At 37.1% G+C, this 15085-nt stretch overlaps 1 protein-coding gene across 5 annotated transcripts in view; it reads right to left on the bottom strand.

Moving 5' to 3' along the window:
- The window catches only part of LOC128987486 (brain tumor protein), a 331844-nt gene that overhangs the window by 10535 nt on the left and 306224 nt on the right, over positions 1–15085 (bottom strand). The window contains exon 1 of one of the 5 annotated variants that reach the window (XM_054408350.1): positions 7896–7985. The exons of the other annotated variants lie outside the window; for them this stretch is intronic. Coding sequence (XP_054264325.1) covers positions 7896–7900 — 5 coding nt within the window. The 5' untranslated portion in view covers positions 7901–7985. Of the gene's footprint in view, positions 1–7895; positions 7986–15085 lie in introns of those variants that run through there. 5 annotated transcript variants of the gene reach the window in all.

The raw sequence follows: 15085 nt of genomic DNA, 5'->3' as shown, positions 1-15085 counted from the left end.
TGCAACGGTATAACATAAAATGGTGTTGCAAGTATAACATAATTGCGGTAATTCATATTGCTATTCTCCACATGCCTTTCTGTTATAAAACACAATTTTTAAATGGTATAGAAAGGTTGGTTAGTTATTTTAGGTTAGCCTAGTTTTGAATAGTTTCATGTCTGTCTATATAAATTAATAATTTTTGCCTAAACAAGATCAGTTGTCAGTTTTTAATTTAAATGCGTTTGATATTAAAACAGAATAATTATAAATCGTTTAAGGAAAACAAAAATATTGATTTAATAAATCATCGAAAATAATGAATGTTCCCTTTAACAGGAGAGTACCGTCATCAGTCTTAATTAAAAACTTTTACCCGTATTTGAAAATCAAAATTTAAATAATTTAGCTGACCAATGAGAAACCAAACACTGAAACATTTTTATAAGTGAAAATGTTTGTTAGGCACTAAGGCATTGATGAATTCAATTAACAGAGTTAGTACAGTAGTTGCCAGATGAAGTGGAGTATGTTGTGAGGAGGTGGGGGGTGTATTTAAATACAAAGTGATCTAGCCTACACTCAAGTTAAGTTTTCAAGACTCAGCTCGCTTATGCGCGGCTGGCTCACCTCATGCCACATTACACCTTCAAACCCTGTTTCATCTTCCATTCACTTACTTAATTACAGTTGATAAATAAAATCCATATGTCTATAGGCCTAACCAATATTGCAGATGGATTTCATCAGTTAATGATATAATCCTATATATTTTGGTCTAAGAACCTTTGTATTTAGCCAATCCGCCGGTACTTCAGTACTGAACCGGTACTTCAGTAAAAACCGGCTTATATTTAAGCAATTAGTTATTCAAATCGAACAAGTTTCAAGCAAACACAAGGTGAACAACCAACATAAAAATTGTCCCAGTATTGTTTACGTTTTTTCATACGTTTTAGAATTAAAATAATCAGTAAATTATATGCTTAAATTTGAGCTACCTATTAATCGTTTGAATAAATTAAGTTCAAGATACTGTATTACTCAATCAAAAATCATAATTTTGATTACGGTACTTCTTGGATATGATATTTATTTTAACGCTGCGGAGCAGCATGGGTCCTCTAGTACCATTTAAAAATGCTAACGATAAGTATTATTTAACAATTCAAAAATTTCTGACTAACAATTAGGTAAGTAGTGTACAGTTGTATTCAAAGCCTTATTGGTTACTGAGAAGTGCCAAAAACAGTACGTAGTCTTTTTTTCTCCAAGGAACCAATATAGCATCTGCCTAAGTATTAAATCTAGGAATATAGCTGGCTGCACTTTACTTTAGGTCCTACACTCATTCGAATGAAAATATCGATCTATATAGGCCTATCGAGTAATCGATTTTTTAATTCAATACAGTATAGGTAGCCTATCGTTTGGTTAGTTAGGTAAGGTTAACCTAACCTAACACTGGTTCAAATAAACATAACAACCATATAACTTTTTGAAACTTGTTGTATGTAGCATTTTAAGTTTTAAATTTACATAAGTTAAGTAATAACTTATCACGTTAAAATGTTTGTTGTGTACTTTAGTAAATGTAAGATTTATTGTTTTGATTGTTCAAACACAAGCTAAGTTTAGGCTAACTTGGGTAAATTTGTCTGATGATTAATGATTAATATCACATAAGTTAACGGACTCATTTTTAACACAAGAAATCTTTTACTAGGACAGTCCATCTATCATTTTATCCAATGTATCCTTCTACAGTTCAACAATAAGTTACAGTAAGTCAAATGATGAAAGGTTCCAGGTTCCAACCCAATTTATTACAAACCTCTTATACTAGAGCCAGGCCTATTTTTTCTATAACAACTAGGCATATAACCACTATTATTAAAGAGGGGAACTTCACTATTTATTTAGCAATGTAAATAATGGTAATTATGAAAATAAAATAAGTTAACTATCCTAACCTTACTTACTTTATTTCTACTAAACATGTAAAAATTGTTTGTGTTCTGATGGTTCTTGGGCTTTGAAAACTATAATACAGTACCGCAATTTTTTATCTAAAGAAAGATACACAAGGCAAGAAAATGTCAAAACCTTTAAACTTTTAAATTGAACATGAAACTAACTTAATTACTCAAAAACAAATTTAGGTTAGGTCGGTTAGGTACCAGAAGCAGACAGGAAACCGGCTAAGTTATGTTTGTTTATGTTTTTATACAGGACGCTGCACATTTTTTCTAAAACGTGAGAATGTGATCATACATAGAGACTAAAAGAGAGAATGTTTAATATGATAAATCGCAGAGTATGAAATCGGACGATTATCGTGTTGATTATTCTACCATTACATTAAGGTACGAAGATAGAAGATAACTATTATGTCATGTCACCTCATCGATCTATACGTATTAGATGAAAGATGGATTACTGGGCTATTTAATATGTTTTCTATTACAGCTTGATAACTAAAAAACTCATTGCCTATCAAATTCATCGATAGCTGATTAATCAGTTAAAATACGTTAGTTGTATACGTCATATGTAATATCATAGCCTACTGTAAATTGGTTATTGACCGTTGTTTTTTTAAGGTAAAATAAAATAAATGAAGGTACATCGGAGTCCTAAATAGAGCAATCCGTCGTTTACGCGATGATAAATATATTGTAATCAGATTGGCATTTTCGTTGATAATTAAATCAACAGGAACGCGGGTATTGCCAAGCATTAGTTGGCTTTGGAGCGGAAAAGTGGAACTACAATAAAAAAAACATTGCGTGGTTGCTGCTGAATTTACACCAGCATTGTTTTCGTGTTTACTTACTAAAACAATGTTGAAATTGAAACGGTCGCTTTGACGTACATGTGTACCTAAATTATAAATCGTATTCTGATCAAACATCGACTTTACACACGTATGAAAGTAAAAACATCAATGATACTAAAACTTATTTTCATGTACACGCAAAGTACGATAGATGACTGCAGACGCAGACCGGCCTCGCGAAACCCTTTGTACTGTCGCCCTGCAGTCTGCAGTAGGCCTACACTATACTTTGTCTACCCACAGCCAGTCGCCCCATTTAACAACCCCTGCCCCGTAAACCGGGTGTACTGCTGCATTTTGGTATCGATCGTCTGGGGGAGCCAGGGAGCAATTTTTGATTAGATTGTCGAAGGGTGGCCTGCCGCCGCCATGATGCTCGCTCCCCTCGTCCCCATGGCAACCTCACTCACTCTCCACACTAGATATTCCTTTGTTTTCTTACCTCCTTTGTTTTAATCCTTCTTTGTTATACTCTTTTAATCACGCATTGTCTTGAGCCGTTTATCCACTCGCACTAACCTACTTCACGCCTAGACTGCTCCATTAAGAGTTTCAATTCCACGTATGATTCCAACACATCCTGATCGCTTGAACAAATTGAATAAGCCATGCTAATCACTGGACCAGCTGCAGAAAGTATAGCTGCAGCCAATCCGTTGTCCCGACAATTACCACAAGGAATATTCCCTCCAGTCGTAGTTTGTCTCCAAGCAGCTGTCATTTACACTACGTCGTTTGGCTATGACATTTTGTGTCAATTATAACATTATTTCTCTCCATAAACTATTATAAATCCTTGGTATAAGACGCTATCAATTAAAGCAAGAGTGTGCATAATTTATAACAATTATTTTTAAACAAAGGCCGACTCCTTGGTTATTTCCTGATTTTCTTTCATAAATTATGAAGCCTATCACTTCAGATAGATATTACAATAGATCAAACATACTCCCTTTGTTAGTTTATGATGTTACACATGACACATGCCAGGTCATTGACATCAGAACTCCCTAAATTCTAATTAAGTTAGCAGATATCACATTGGTTCAAGTAATTTGTATTTCCAAATCACTTTAAATATTGTGGACTACATATTGTAATATACCTTGTATATTTATATGCCAGACAGACTGATACGTCGATAGTAATACAAGCTATTTACGTTTCACACCACGTATGCAAACGTTTCTTTGTAAATCGGATCAAACACGAGCCAGGCTTGACAAAAAGAACGTCTATAACCGAAATAACATATTCATTCCGGGAAGAGGACGTGCAGCCACAAGGGCGTGGACGAGGGCTGGAGGCAGGTAAGGTGGGGCAGACTAGAGAAAGCAACATTACAAAGGGAAGGCTGGCAAAAATTTTGATCCCGGGGTATTTTGGAGACTTGGATTCTAGGAAATAGTCTTAACAATACGATGACCAAGGTCAACAATCCTGTTGCTAAGTAGGCTACAATGTCATTCAACTGAGACTGAGTACTATAAAGAGCAAGGTTATAGAGTAAGTAACGTATACTTGGAAATTCCAAGACTTGTAGTATCAGAGAGGACACTCTATCTGAATGCCCACGATACCAACGGAACGATTTAGTTCAACTGAACAAGACTAGGTTTTTGTATTTTGCAGTAATGATAAAACTAGTCATTTTACTAGTTTTACAAACTGACAATGTCAGTGAGTTACTACTAGCGCGAAATAGCTAAATGTTAGCTATGGATAGAATGGTAGATATATGTCGTATGGCAGAGTTTTTATTGAGAAAGAGATACACTGCCACCTCCCGCCAACTGATATTATTCCCCGGTTTTTGTATTTTGCAGTAATGATAAAACTAGTCATTTTACTAGTTTTACAAACTGACAATGTCAGTGAGTTACTACTAGCGCGAAATAGCTAAATGTTAGCTATGGATAGAATGGTAGATATATGTCGTATGGCAGAGTTTTTATTGAGAAAGAGATACACTGCCATCTCCCGCCAACTGATATTATTCCCCGGGAAATGATAAATAGTCGTCTCATATCTCTACTAAGCCATTGCACCCGTATATCGTCTGCTTTCCTTTTATATTACTGCATAATAATATTTAGAAGTTGATAAGAAATCAAATTTTATGTTGCTAAGGTTTTCTTGCCCTTTCCTACATAAAATTGAGTTGCAACTTTTTACACTGTAAATATGGGCACGCGAGAAACGAACAAATCAACATCGTGTAACTTCTCGATTTAAATCACCAACACAGTATCTATAGCTTTTTAAAGTTGAAATTTTAAACAAATTCTCTAAGACAACTTACCTTAGCCAAGTCTTGCTAAATGTTGTTGTTTGTAATAACAATTCCGATAAAAATAGTCAATAGATTCACATTTAATCACAACTTAATCTTAAACGCAGATCAAATACTTGTTAGTTTTGTACAAGATATACATAAATAGTGCTTATAGTAAAACGGGTATCAAAATAAAACCGGTAATATTAACTGCAAATGAGTCAGTAGAAAAATCATTGAGCTTATAACAAACATTTGTTAATGGATTTTGGGATGTAATGCAGCCTTTTTGTGTCTAAAGTCATAATTAATTGCGATTGTCCGAACTAACAGGAACTTTCAAAGTTGTTTCATAAATACTAGCAAATTATAGATATAAAGGCTAGGAAAGGGAAGACTGTTATTAATTCGTTGATTCGTTTTTGTGATTTCAGTACCTTTTTTATTTAGTCAGAATCCCCCCCCCCAAAAAAATGATTCAGTAGTAAAAAATACATTAAACATTTTAGTAAACCTTCAAAAGAGTGGAAACATCGACTAGATATCATACGAATTGCAAAAATGCTTTATTTAACTTTAATACTTTTGATACTTTCTTATTAAATCTTGTTAACGTCTCCAAACCATAGACACCTCAAAACGTAATCGTAATGAAAAATGTTAACTCGTATGGAATTCAGTTTGTTGGATACTTTGTAAAATACATATGACACGAAAAAGGAATACAAACTTCCGCTAGATAACGGTAAATTCAAAACTATAATTAGTCACGTACACGAATGTAAGACTGAGCGTCATCTCTAGCAGCTTTGATTGTAAAAAACTAATACATTTAGGAATGGCAGTAATAAAATAAACTGAAATTATGAAGAAACTCCCCTATACTCGTTAAAAATTACAATAGGAAAGTTTAAATATTATTTACAAATTTTGTTAATTTAGGTAGGCCTATATACTTTAATTTTTTGCTGTTGCAATAGATAGCACAATATATTTTGGCCAATTAATTCAAATACCGGTATACTACATTAGTGCATTATATTATTTAAGTTTAAGTTTACTAAGAATACAATAGGCTACAATCTGCATTCTCCTTCAAATTTCCTGATGTTTTGACAGAACTAGGCTATGACGTATAATTTACAGATTTTTATTTGTATACTTACTGACAATTAATAACATATAAATTTGAAATAAAAACTTCACCAATATTTTCAAAATTTTTAATTTCATAAGGCCAGCTATGCTGGCATCATCAGACACAACACAAAACATAGTTATCAAGAATTAATAACATATTTTGTAATTTCTAGCGCGACTAGGCTCGTTTCACATCTACCCGGCTTCTACCCGGCATGCCGTTAACCCGACTTCTAGCCGGCACCGGCACGAGTGCACCTTTCACATTACGCCGACACCGGCAATCCGGCAGTTGTACTCAAGCTTGTGAAACTTGTGTGTCGTAGGGATGGAAATAGAACGTAATAGAGCAATTGTAATGTTAGGTACTTTGAAATAACTTTACTGCAATTGTATTTATATTTTATTTTATTTTAAATTTGATTCAGTTTGAATTTGAGTAAAATTTAATTCAATGTTATGTAATAAAATAAAATAAAAAATAAATTGAGTAAAAATTCTATTTAATTCAAATAATTCTGCTCTTGAACTAAATTAATAAGTAGTTCATGGTCTATTCATGGATATGACCAAAACTTTGCGAACAAATACCCAAAATTAATACACATTAACTACAAAGAACTGAACTAAAAGTACTCTTGGTGCACCCGACAGACGGCAGGTGCCGGTTGTATGTGAACAGTCACATTGGGCCGCTATACCCACTACTCCAGCCGGCTTGTTTACCCGACACCGGCAGCCGGCCTTCGCCGAGGGGGCACCCGGCATCCCTCGACTAGTACCCGGCAGCCGGGCAAGTGATTAACCGGTCACGACACATGCCGTGCATGTATGAACGGTGCCATATACTTCTTCACCCCATTGCCGGTTAAACGACACCCGGCACCCGGCAGCCGGGTAGATGTGAAACAGGCGTCCGCTTACGAATAGGGCCGACTATTTGTAGTGAGAAAATTTCGGATATTAGAGTAAGTTAGCATATTTCGTAAATGAAACTAACTAAATAAAATTAATACTTTTAAAAGAATCAACATTGGATAAAAGAGTTAACTTTACAAAAAACCTATTACAAAGGCATTAAAATAAACTAAACAATGAGTTATCGAAAAAAATTGCTTCGTTATTTTACAGCTATATTTTGCAAGTTTGTACATATACATATATTTTAAAGTAGACATGTAAAGAAGTCTCTTCAAATTAAACATAAACCTAAATATTTAATTTAGCGTTATGATCGCATCGCATTCTCAAGAATTTTCACATGGTTAAAATCCTCCCCATCAAATGTATTTAATATTCATAATGTTATTTGTCCAGTTATTAAGTAGTTTGCAGGCTACGATTTAAAACACTTTCTACACAATGAAAATCAGCAACAAATTAACAAGCTTATGCTGCACTCTCACACATGCTAAGGAACAATAGATAGAAGAAGAAATTTAGAATAACGAAAACAACATCAAAATACAGAAACACCGGCTCAGCAACGCATCAATTGAATCAATAATAACCTTTCCTCGCCGGCCTACGAAACAAAGAAACTGCGTGAAAAACACGAAACTTACTGCGATTTTTGGAGACCACTCGTCTCGGAGCCCGAACCATAGCGTCACTACATGTAAACCCACACCAGTATAACCTCAGTAATAAAATAAATACCTCATATTGAGGAGGTGAAGTGTGTAGTTTCTGCAGCAGTGTTGGGGGTAGTAGCACAGTCTTGGGGTGACGGGTGCACAGTAACTGAGGGGAGTGAGGGGACCCACGTGCGCAGGACTGGAGGTAGGGGGAGGGAAGGGACTAGGGAGGGGAAGGTGGCGCTACCACAGCAACTAGCGGCAGTGGCGGGAACTACTCAGTACAGTCACTCTCCCGCGCCCGGCAAACTAACTGCGATGCGGCCAGACTAATGGCAAATCGATAGACAAATATTCGGGCCTTTCATACTTACAAACATGAACCTTCCTGTTGCTCCGGACTCGGGGGTTTTATTTGATAGTCGCGTCGTTTTCATTCGTATATTCACGCAACCGTTTGCGTCATGGATAGACCAAGTGGATTTAAACATGCGGTATACTCCAAAAACTACGAAGAAACTTTATAAGTATGCATCGTCAAGTTTGGTATTGATTTTTTTCAAGGATATTTTTAAGTAACACAAAACTTATTAAAAAATTGTTCGTTGATTAATTAGGGTATTGTTGACACTAAACAATATACCTACTGTAGCACTTTCAACAGTGTTTAGTTTTATTCCTGTACGCCAAAATGGCAAGGAAAATTAAACTTAGCAATACATAAATGTAAAAAACTGTTATAAAGGTAAAAGCAGTTGATCTAGTTACCCTTCACATTGACGTATTGAGTGATAAGCCGTCAATAGACGTTCGCCATTGACATGTGTCACATCAACAAAGAGTGACAATGAAAGCGACGTAACTCAGCATTATTGATTGAGCTACAACACTAAACTTTGAGTGGGTTGTAAAGGGGTATTGAGTGTAAAAACTTTACTACTTGGACATTCTATACTTGTTAAGGTCTATGCTATTGACGAATAATTGATGTTTCGGTTAAGACGTTGTGACTTATGGAACTATTATGGATTTTTTTTATAAATTGAAATCAACAATTTCATTCATTGTTAGAATTATTTCAGTTTGCGCTCAGAACAATCTCTGATAAAATACAGTATATTATTTCGCCCGTCTGTGACTAGGCCGTCAGGCGCTGAACGCAATGATCGCAGCGCAGTGCAGTATCACCAGCAACATCTCTACACGTTGGAGGCGCTTCCCATTAGACATTTGCAAACATGATTCAAACGCTCACTAATAGCGTTCAGTACGAAAAAAATCTTTTTTTTACCCAAAATGTTTATTTCTGTAAATATTAAACTTATTCGAAATTTGGTCTGAAAATTGTTATTTCAATTCAATTTGATTAAAAACTTTCAGAACAATGTATAACAAATATTTGTAATCTCAAACAAGACTCGATGAAATTATAACACAAACATTAAAGGAAAAATATTATAACTATTTTTCGGAATAGTCTATAAGTTACATATAAGTAACTGTAGGATTGTGATTTGAATTATTTCGCATTAAAAGACTATTTTAGTACAAAAACGATCCAGCAAGAAATAGAGACCAATGACCTGCCACAGTCTCTAACATGTATCTATGTAGCTACAACTACAGCTACAACTGTAGTGACGAGTGACAGCAGTCACGTAGTGTGACGTCACCGTCGCTTAGCCACGACTGTCGCTGCCACAGCCTTTTAATGCATGTATTTGTGTAGCAACAACTACAGCTTTGACATCACCGTCACTTAGCAACGACTGTCACTGCCACAACCTCCAATGAGATTATGTAGCTACAACTACAGCGTATAGCAGCAACAACTGTAGTTGACAACTGACGAGCGACAGTGACAGTCACGTAGTGTGACGTCACCGTCGCTTAGCAAAGACTGTCAATGTCACAGCCTCCAATGAGATTATCTAGCTACAACTACAGATAAGCAACAACACTGTAGGTGACGAGTGACAGTCACGTAGTGTGACGTCACCGCCGCTTAGCAACGACTGTAGCTGCCACAGCCTACAATGAGTCTGTGTAGCTACAACTACAGATAAGCAACAACAACTGTAGATGACGAGTGACAGTCACGTAGTGTGACGTCACCGTCGCTTAGCAACGACTGTAGCTGCCACAGCCTACAATGAGTCTGTGTAGCTACAACTACAGATAAGCAACAACACTGTAGGTGACGAGTGACAGTCACGTAGTGTGACGTCACCGCCGCTTAGCAACGACTGTAGCTGCCACAGCCTACAATGAGTCTGTGTAGCTACAACTACAGATAAGCAACAACAACTGTAGATGACGAGTGACAGTCACGTAGTGTGACGTCACCGTCGCTTAGCAACGACTGTCGCTGTCACAGCCTCTAATACATGTATCCGTGTCGCTAGCTAAAGCTTAATCGTCACGGTTCACTGAATCGTTTGCCCTCTTTCCATTTCACTGCCGCTGTTCTCTCGAATGTTTAATTCGATTATGCTATATGAAACGTCAACTCGTTAGTCTGATTTGTGTCGATAACGATTGCGGTAAAAACTCGATACAAAACGATAAATTATAGTAATTGAAATTGTCAAATTAGTTTAGCCAAATGAATGAGAAACTTTTATAGCATTGCTCTAAACCTTTTTGATTTATCGTATAAATGAATACCGTGGATAAATCATGTGTTAATAAGCGCGTTGAAAGTTCGCAAGGTCTGCGATCCCGGAAATCTTGGCGGAATGTGAGAGATTTGTACAAAGGTCAAACAGACGGGCGTACAAGAAATCGTACTTACCGTGCCCCATGTAAATGCTCAGTTAAATAATTTTATGCAACCTAACTTCAATTTGAATGCTGAACACTGTACCCATATCTTTGCGACGTAAAACTATGGTATCAGGTATCATCCAAGCAACGAACGCGATAAAACCAAATATCTAAACAAAACATAACACGCATTTATGAGCGATATAAACAAGGAAGGGTTATCTCCGATCGGAGTATTGCACGCTCATCTACACGTTCGTGTGTCATCGGTCACGCTCGCCGTGAGTCTCCGGAAACGACCGAACATAGGCGGAAACACTCGATCCTACGAACCACGAATTTCCAAGACGATCACGCTCCGCTTGTTCGACAACAAAGAGAAAGATCCTTGCGAGACTATAAAAAAAGTCACCGTGCCTGCTTTGTTTGATTTATTGAGGGAAGCAGTTGAATTATTTATGGGTGGTAAACCCGCCTGAAAATGGAAACGTGAGGTTCGCCTCACAGAACTCACTACCGATTGGACACATTTAACACGATTAAATATTTTCTAAAGAAACATCATCACTACAACACTTTTTACTTTCACTATTTCGTGTCAAGGCGTTAATTTGTGTTGAATTTCTGAAAAGAGGTATACAAAGTCCATAGTTCATCTTATGTTTATATTGTACATGCAGAACATTATAAAACAGATATTGTTATTTTATGGGTGCTTACGACATTTAAAAACTGCAATCAATTAATAATTGTTTATTTTGTGTATAAAATAAAGACCTGAACTCCAAGCAAGTACCTTCCTTCCTTGGGCTAGAGTAAAATATACTTTCGGGGCTTCTCTACATTGGCTTTCAAAATACTTTTCATTAATATCTACTGATTTCAACTTCATTGAACCGAAAAATGCCAGCAGGTTCCAATAAAGTTAACATCCACTCTTATTTGCTCCCTTTGGCTCCCTTCGTTGTAAATGGTAATTTAATGTATTTCTATGCTTAAATGCGATCAACATATTGACTAGTAAAGTATGTATACAATAACAAAACATAAAATGTCGAACATATAATCCGTATCAAAAATTAAAAAATGTAAAACATCCCCAACTCATGAACGTTAGTTCTATTTCATTTGAAAACCCCTGCACGACTTCTCTGTAAAACGTAATCGACTGTCAACTCTTACTGTAATTACAAACATGGGAAGTATCGCGGTATCGCCCTCATGAACATCTCTACTGAATGTGCCCAGATACTCCTAAAGAAGGTGTAGTGTTTCCTACCTGCATGACGGAACTCCTCGGTCTGAGGATGCGGGGCTCTGCCCGGCGACGGCCCCCCACAAAAACCAGCCCCAGGGTGGTGCATTCCGCAGTTTTTGTCAGGGCTGCCGATGATTTTGGTCCTTCGGGCCGGTCATTATTACTTTCTTTTCTTCCTTTCATCCCCCGACATCCCCCTTCGCCCTACTTTTACAAATTACTTGTACGTGGTTGAGAGAGATACAAACAAATTGAGGGATGGTTAGTGTAAGCGGAGCCATTGTCTTGGAAACCGTATTTTAAGGTGGATCTTAGAAAAAGAAATTCTGGTTCTTATCTAAACTGACCTAACCTTGAGCTGGATTAACTCCCAAACACATACGCATCACAAAAGTTCCAAGGTTTGTTCCATGAAATCTAATAGACAATACGCTTGTTAAAATTGTACAAAATATTATTACTTTTCAAATGAGTTGGGGTGTGATTAATTTTAACCCTACGTTTCTTCAATGTTGCGAACATTGTATTTGATAAACCACAATTAGCAGCTAAATAAACTAAAGCCAGTGAGATTACAATTAGACCAAAGCAAATGACCGATAGGAATCCGAGCCGTAGTGTCCTGTAATTAGAACATTCCAGTGGCGTCCTTCGGTTACCTGACGGCTGACACCGGGTACAAAGTTTTAATCAAGCGGTTGAGTTACATAATCAACTCTTTGACGACTGAGACCAACCTCCGACGTTTGTCTAATTTGTAACCAAGCAGAACTTCATCCAGGCAATCAAACTGCAAACAGATCCTATATATTTACTGACAAAATTCTACTTCTAAACGGAAACGTGTAAACAATTCTATAATATTTTTTGTAAACGATATAAACAACTGTGAGTCTTAACTCAGAGCACACCTTGTATACCCCTGTGCCCTCCAAGACAAGTCATCACTGGGCCCTTTCTCACGAGGCCACTGGTGGCCGCCACCGGTGGCCGCCACTGGTTGCCCGCCACAGCTTTAACATTATTTTAAATGGGACCTTTCACACACAGCCACTGTAGTTGCCCGCCACTACACAGTGGCCGAGCAGTGTCTCCTCGCGCAACTGCTAGTCGGCCACCGCCGGCAACTGCAGTGGCGGCAACTCGTCGCGGGGCATTGAATTAAATGGGAGCTTTCACACGTAGCAACCAGTGGCCGCCACCAGTGGATGAGCACGCAGCTATTTTGAATCAGTTCACGTGCAGACTGCAAATACAAACGCACTATGGTTGTAGTTGTTGAGTGTTTTCGTGTTGAATTGTTTGTTTGTGAAAATGAGTGATCAGAAGAAAAATAAAGAGGACGTTGCTGAAAAAGAAAAAGACAAAGGAAAACAACAGAAGAAGAGAATAAACAAAATAATAGAAAACAAAGTGGATACTGATGATCTAATTTGCGAAATTGAAAAGTAACCGGCTATTCGGTATAGTACGCCTGTGTCTTTGCCTTATTTTCTTTATTATCAACGCGAGAAGAAGGAGATGTTCATTGTTCGACAGCATGTACAGCATTTCTACCAGTACAGTGGCTGTAGTAGAGTGGCTTGTAAGTTGCCTGTACCATCCACTGCAGTTTCCCGGCTGGTAACTGGTGGCGGACACCGGTGTCCGCCACCAGTGGCCTCGTGTGAAAGGGCCCTAAAGGACAATGCCTTGGGGGGGAGGGGGAGGGGGTTACTATCGAATTCCTCACGCAGTCAATGAACGTCTGCCCAAAAAGTGCGTTGACAGAATCAAAATTTACGACCCCGGTCGCGCCCGCGTCACCAAGGTCGACTTGTCTGGCCCAAAACTGATCTGGGTCACCAGGGGAGGGGGGAGGGGGGGAAGTCTGGTGAACAGATAACCGAGTGATAACGAGGCTGCAAGTCCGTTCATGGTCCTGGAGATTATAATAAATGGAACCCTGATTAGATAACTCGTAAGGAAGTATTTGTAGTAATGTTGTTTAAACGAGCAGGATGTCATTTGTACATTCGTGTATGGAAGGACTTGGAATTTGGTAATTACACAGATGAATATACCAATAGATTATCTTTATGTTTCATAATCCTCAGGATCCAAATCCATTCATGATTTTGGAGATTATGGTAAATCAAAGAACCGATAAGATAATTCGTACTTAGTTAATTCTGTTTAAATAGACAGGATATCCCTTACGTTAGTGTAGATAGGTCCTAAAGAGTTCGGAAATAACCAAGATAAATATGCCATTGTATTGAAGTTCCAAAACTATCAATTTAGGCCTACTGGGCCAAACGTTATACAATATAAATAGGTTTGCTGCCAAGTTTGAGCTTAATATTATACGAAGTACAAGTACGACAATTATTTTTACAGAGAAAGGTTTAGGAGGTACAACATCAGTAAAATTAGCACAGATATGTAACAATTAAATTACACTTTACACTAAAGTACGTGTATTGAAATTGAACAATAGGAGAGGTAAGTTTACAAGCACAAGTTTTCCACGTACAGACATTTCTCCAACTACTATCGCGAGATGAGGAAACGTCACCCGAGAAGGATCAACTTTGTTTGCAAAGGGTAACAGATTTTCCAAACCTACGACACCGCAAACGTCTGGAATACTAACAATCTTGAGATAGTTTCTGATAAAATGCTCACTGACGAAGTGATTCATGTTTTCCACTAGGTACCAAAATTACTATAGATCAAACGCACAATGACGAAACAGTTAAAGCTTTATTCGCCTAATATTACAAGTGATAAATTGCGCAGTACACAAACGACCCTACTTCAAATATCGTTTCTGATAAAATCTACTAAAAAGAATAATTAGTGTTTTTATTATATATGCGATGTTGACAATATAAAAATTTTTATCGTGAATAAATGGGTATATTACGCCAAAAATATAACTAGTAAAATACATACGATACGATCCGCAAATGGTTATATTAGTAGATAATGTCTACGATATATAAGCTTGACGTTTAGTTTAACGACTTCATGACAAGATTTTCATTAGAAACTCAAACAGCGACGGGAGACGGGACCAGCTTCAGCTCACAACTACAGTTACGAGCTCGTTAAAACGTTCAGTTAAGGCAGCTGCAAAGGTCGATGCACTTTATTAATCGTTCAAGAAATATCAAGTTTTGTTAATTAAACATTTAGTTGAGCTATTAACATGCATAAGTATGAAATCGTAAAAGACTTTAAAAGGAAACACGACCAAGTATAGT

This window comes from Macrosteles quadrilineatus, unplaced genomic scaffold (genome assembly GCF_028750875.1).
Source record: "Macrosteles quadrilineatus isolate MER2022 unplaced genomic scaffold, UCM_ALF_1.0 Scaffold_2__2_contigs__length_208266976, whole genome shotgun sequence".
Classification (NCBI taxonomy): Eukaryota; Metazoa; Arthropoda; class Insecta; order Hemiptera; family Cicadellidae; genus Macrosteles; species Macrosteles quadrilineatus.
The sequence above is the reverse complement of the archived record's forward strand: the minus strand, read 5'-3'. Positions and strand labels throughout refer to the sequence as shown.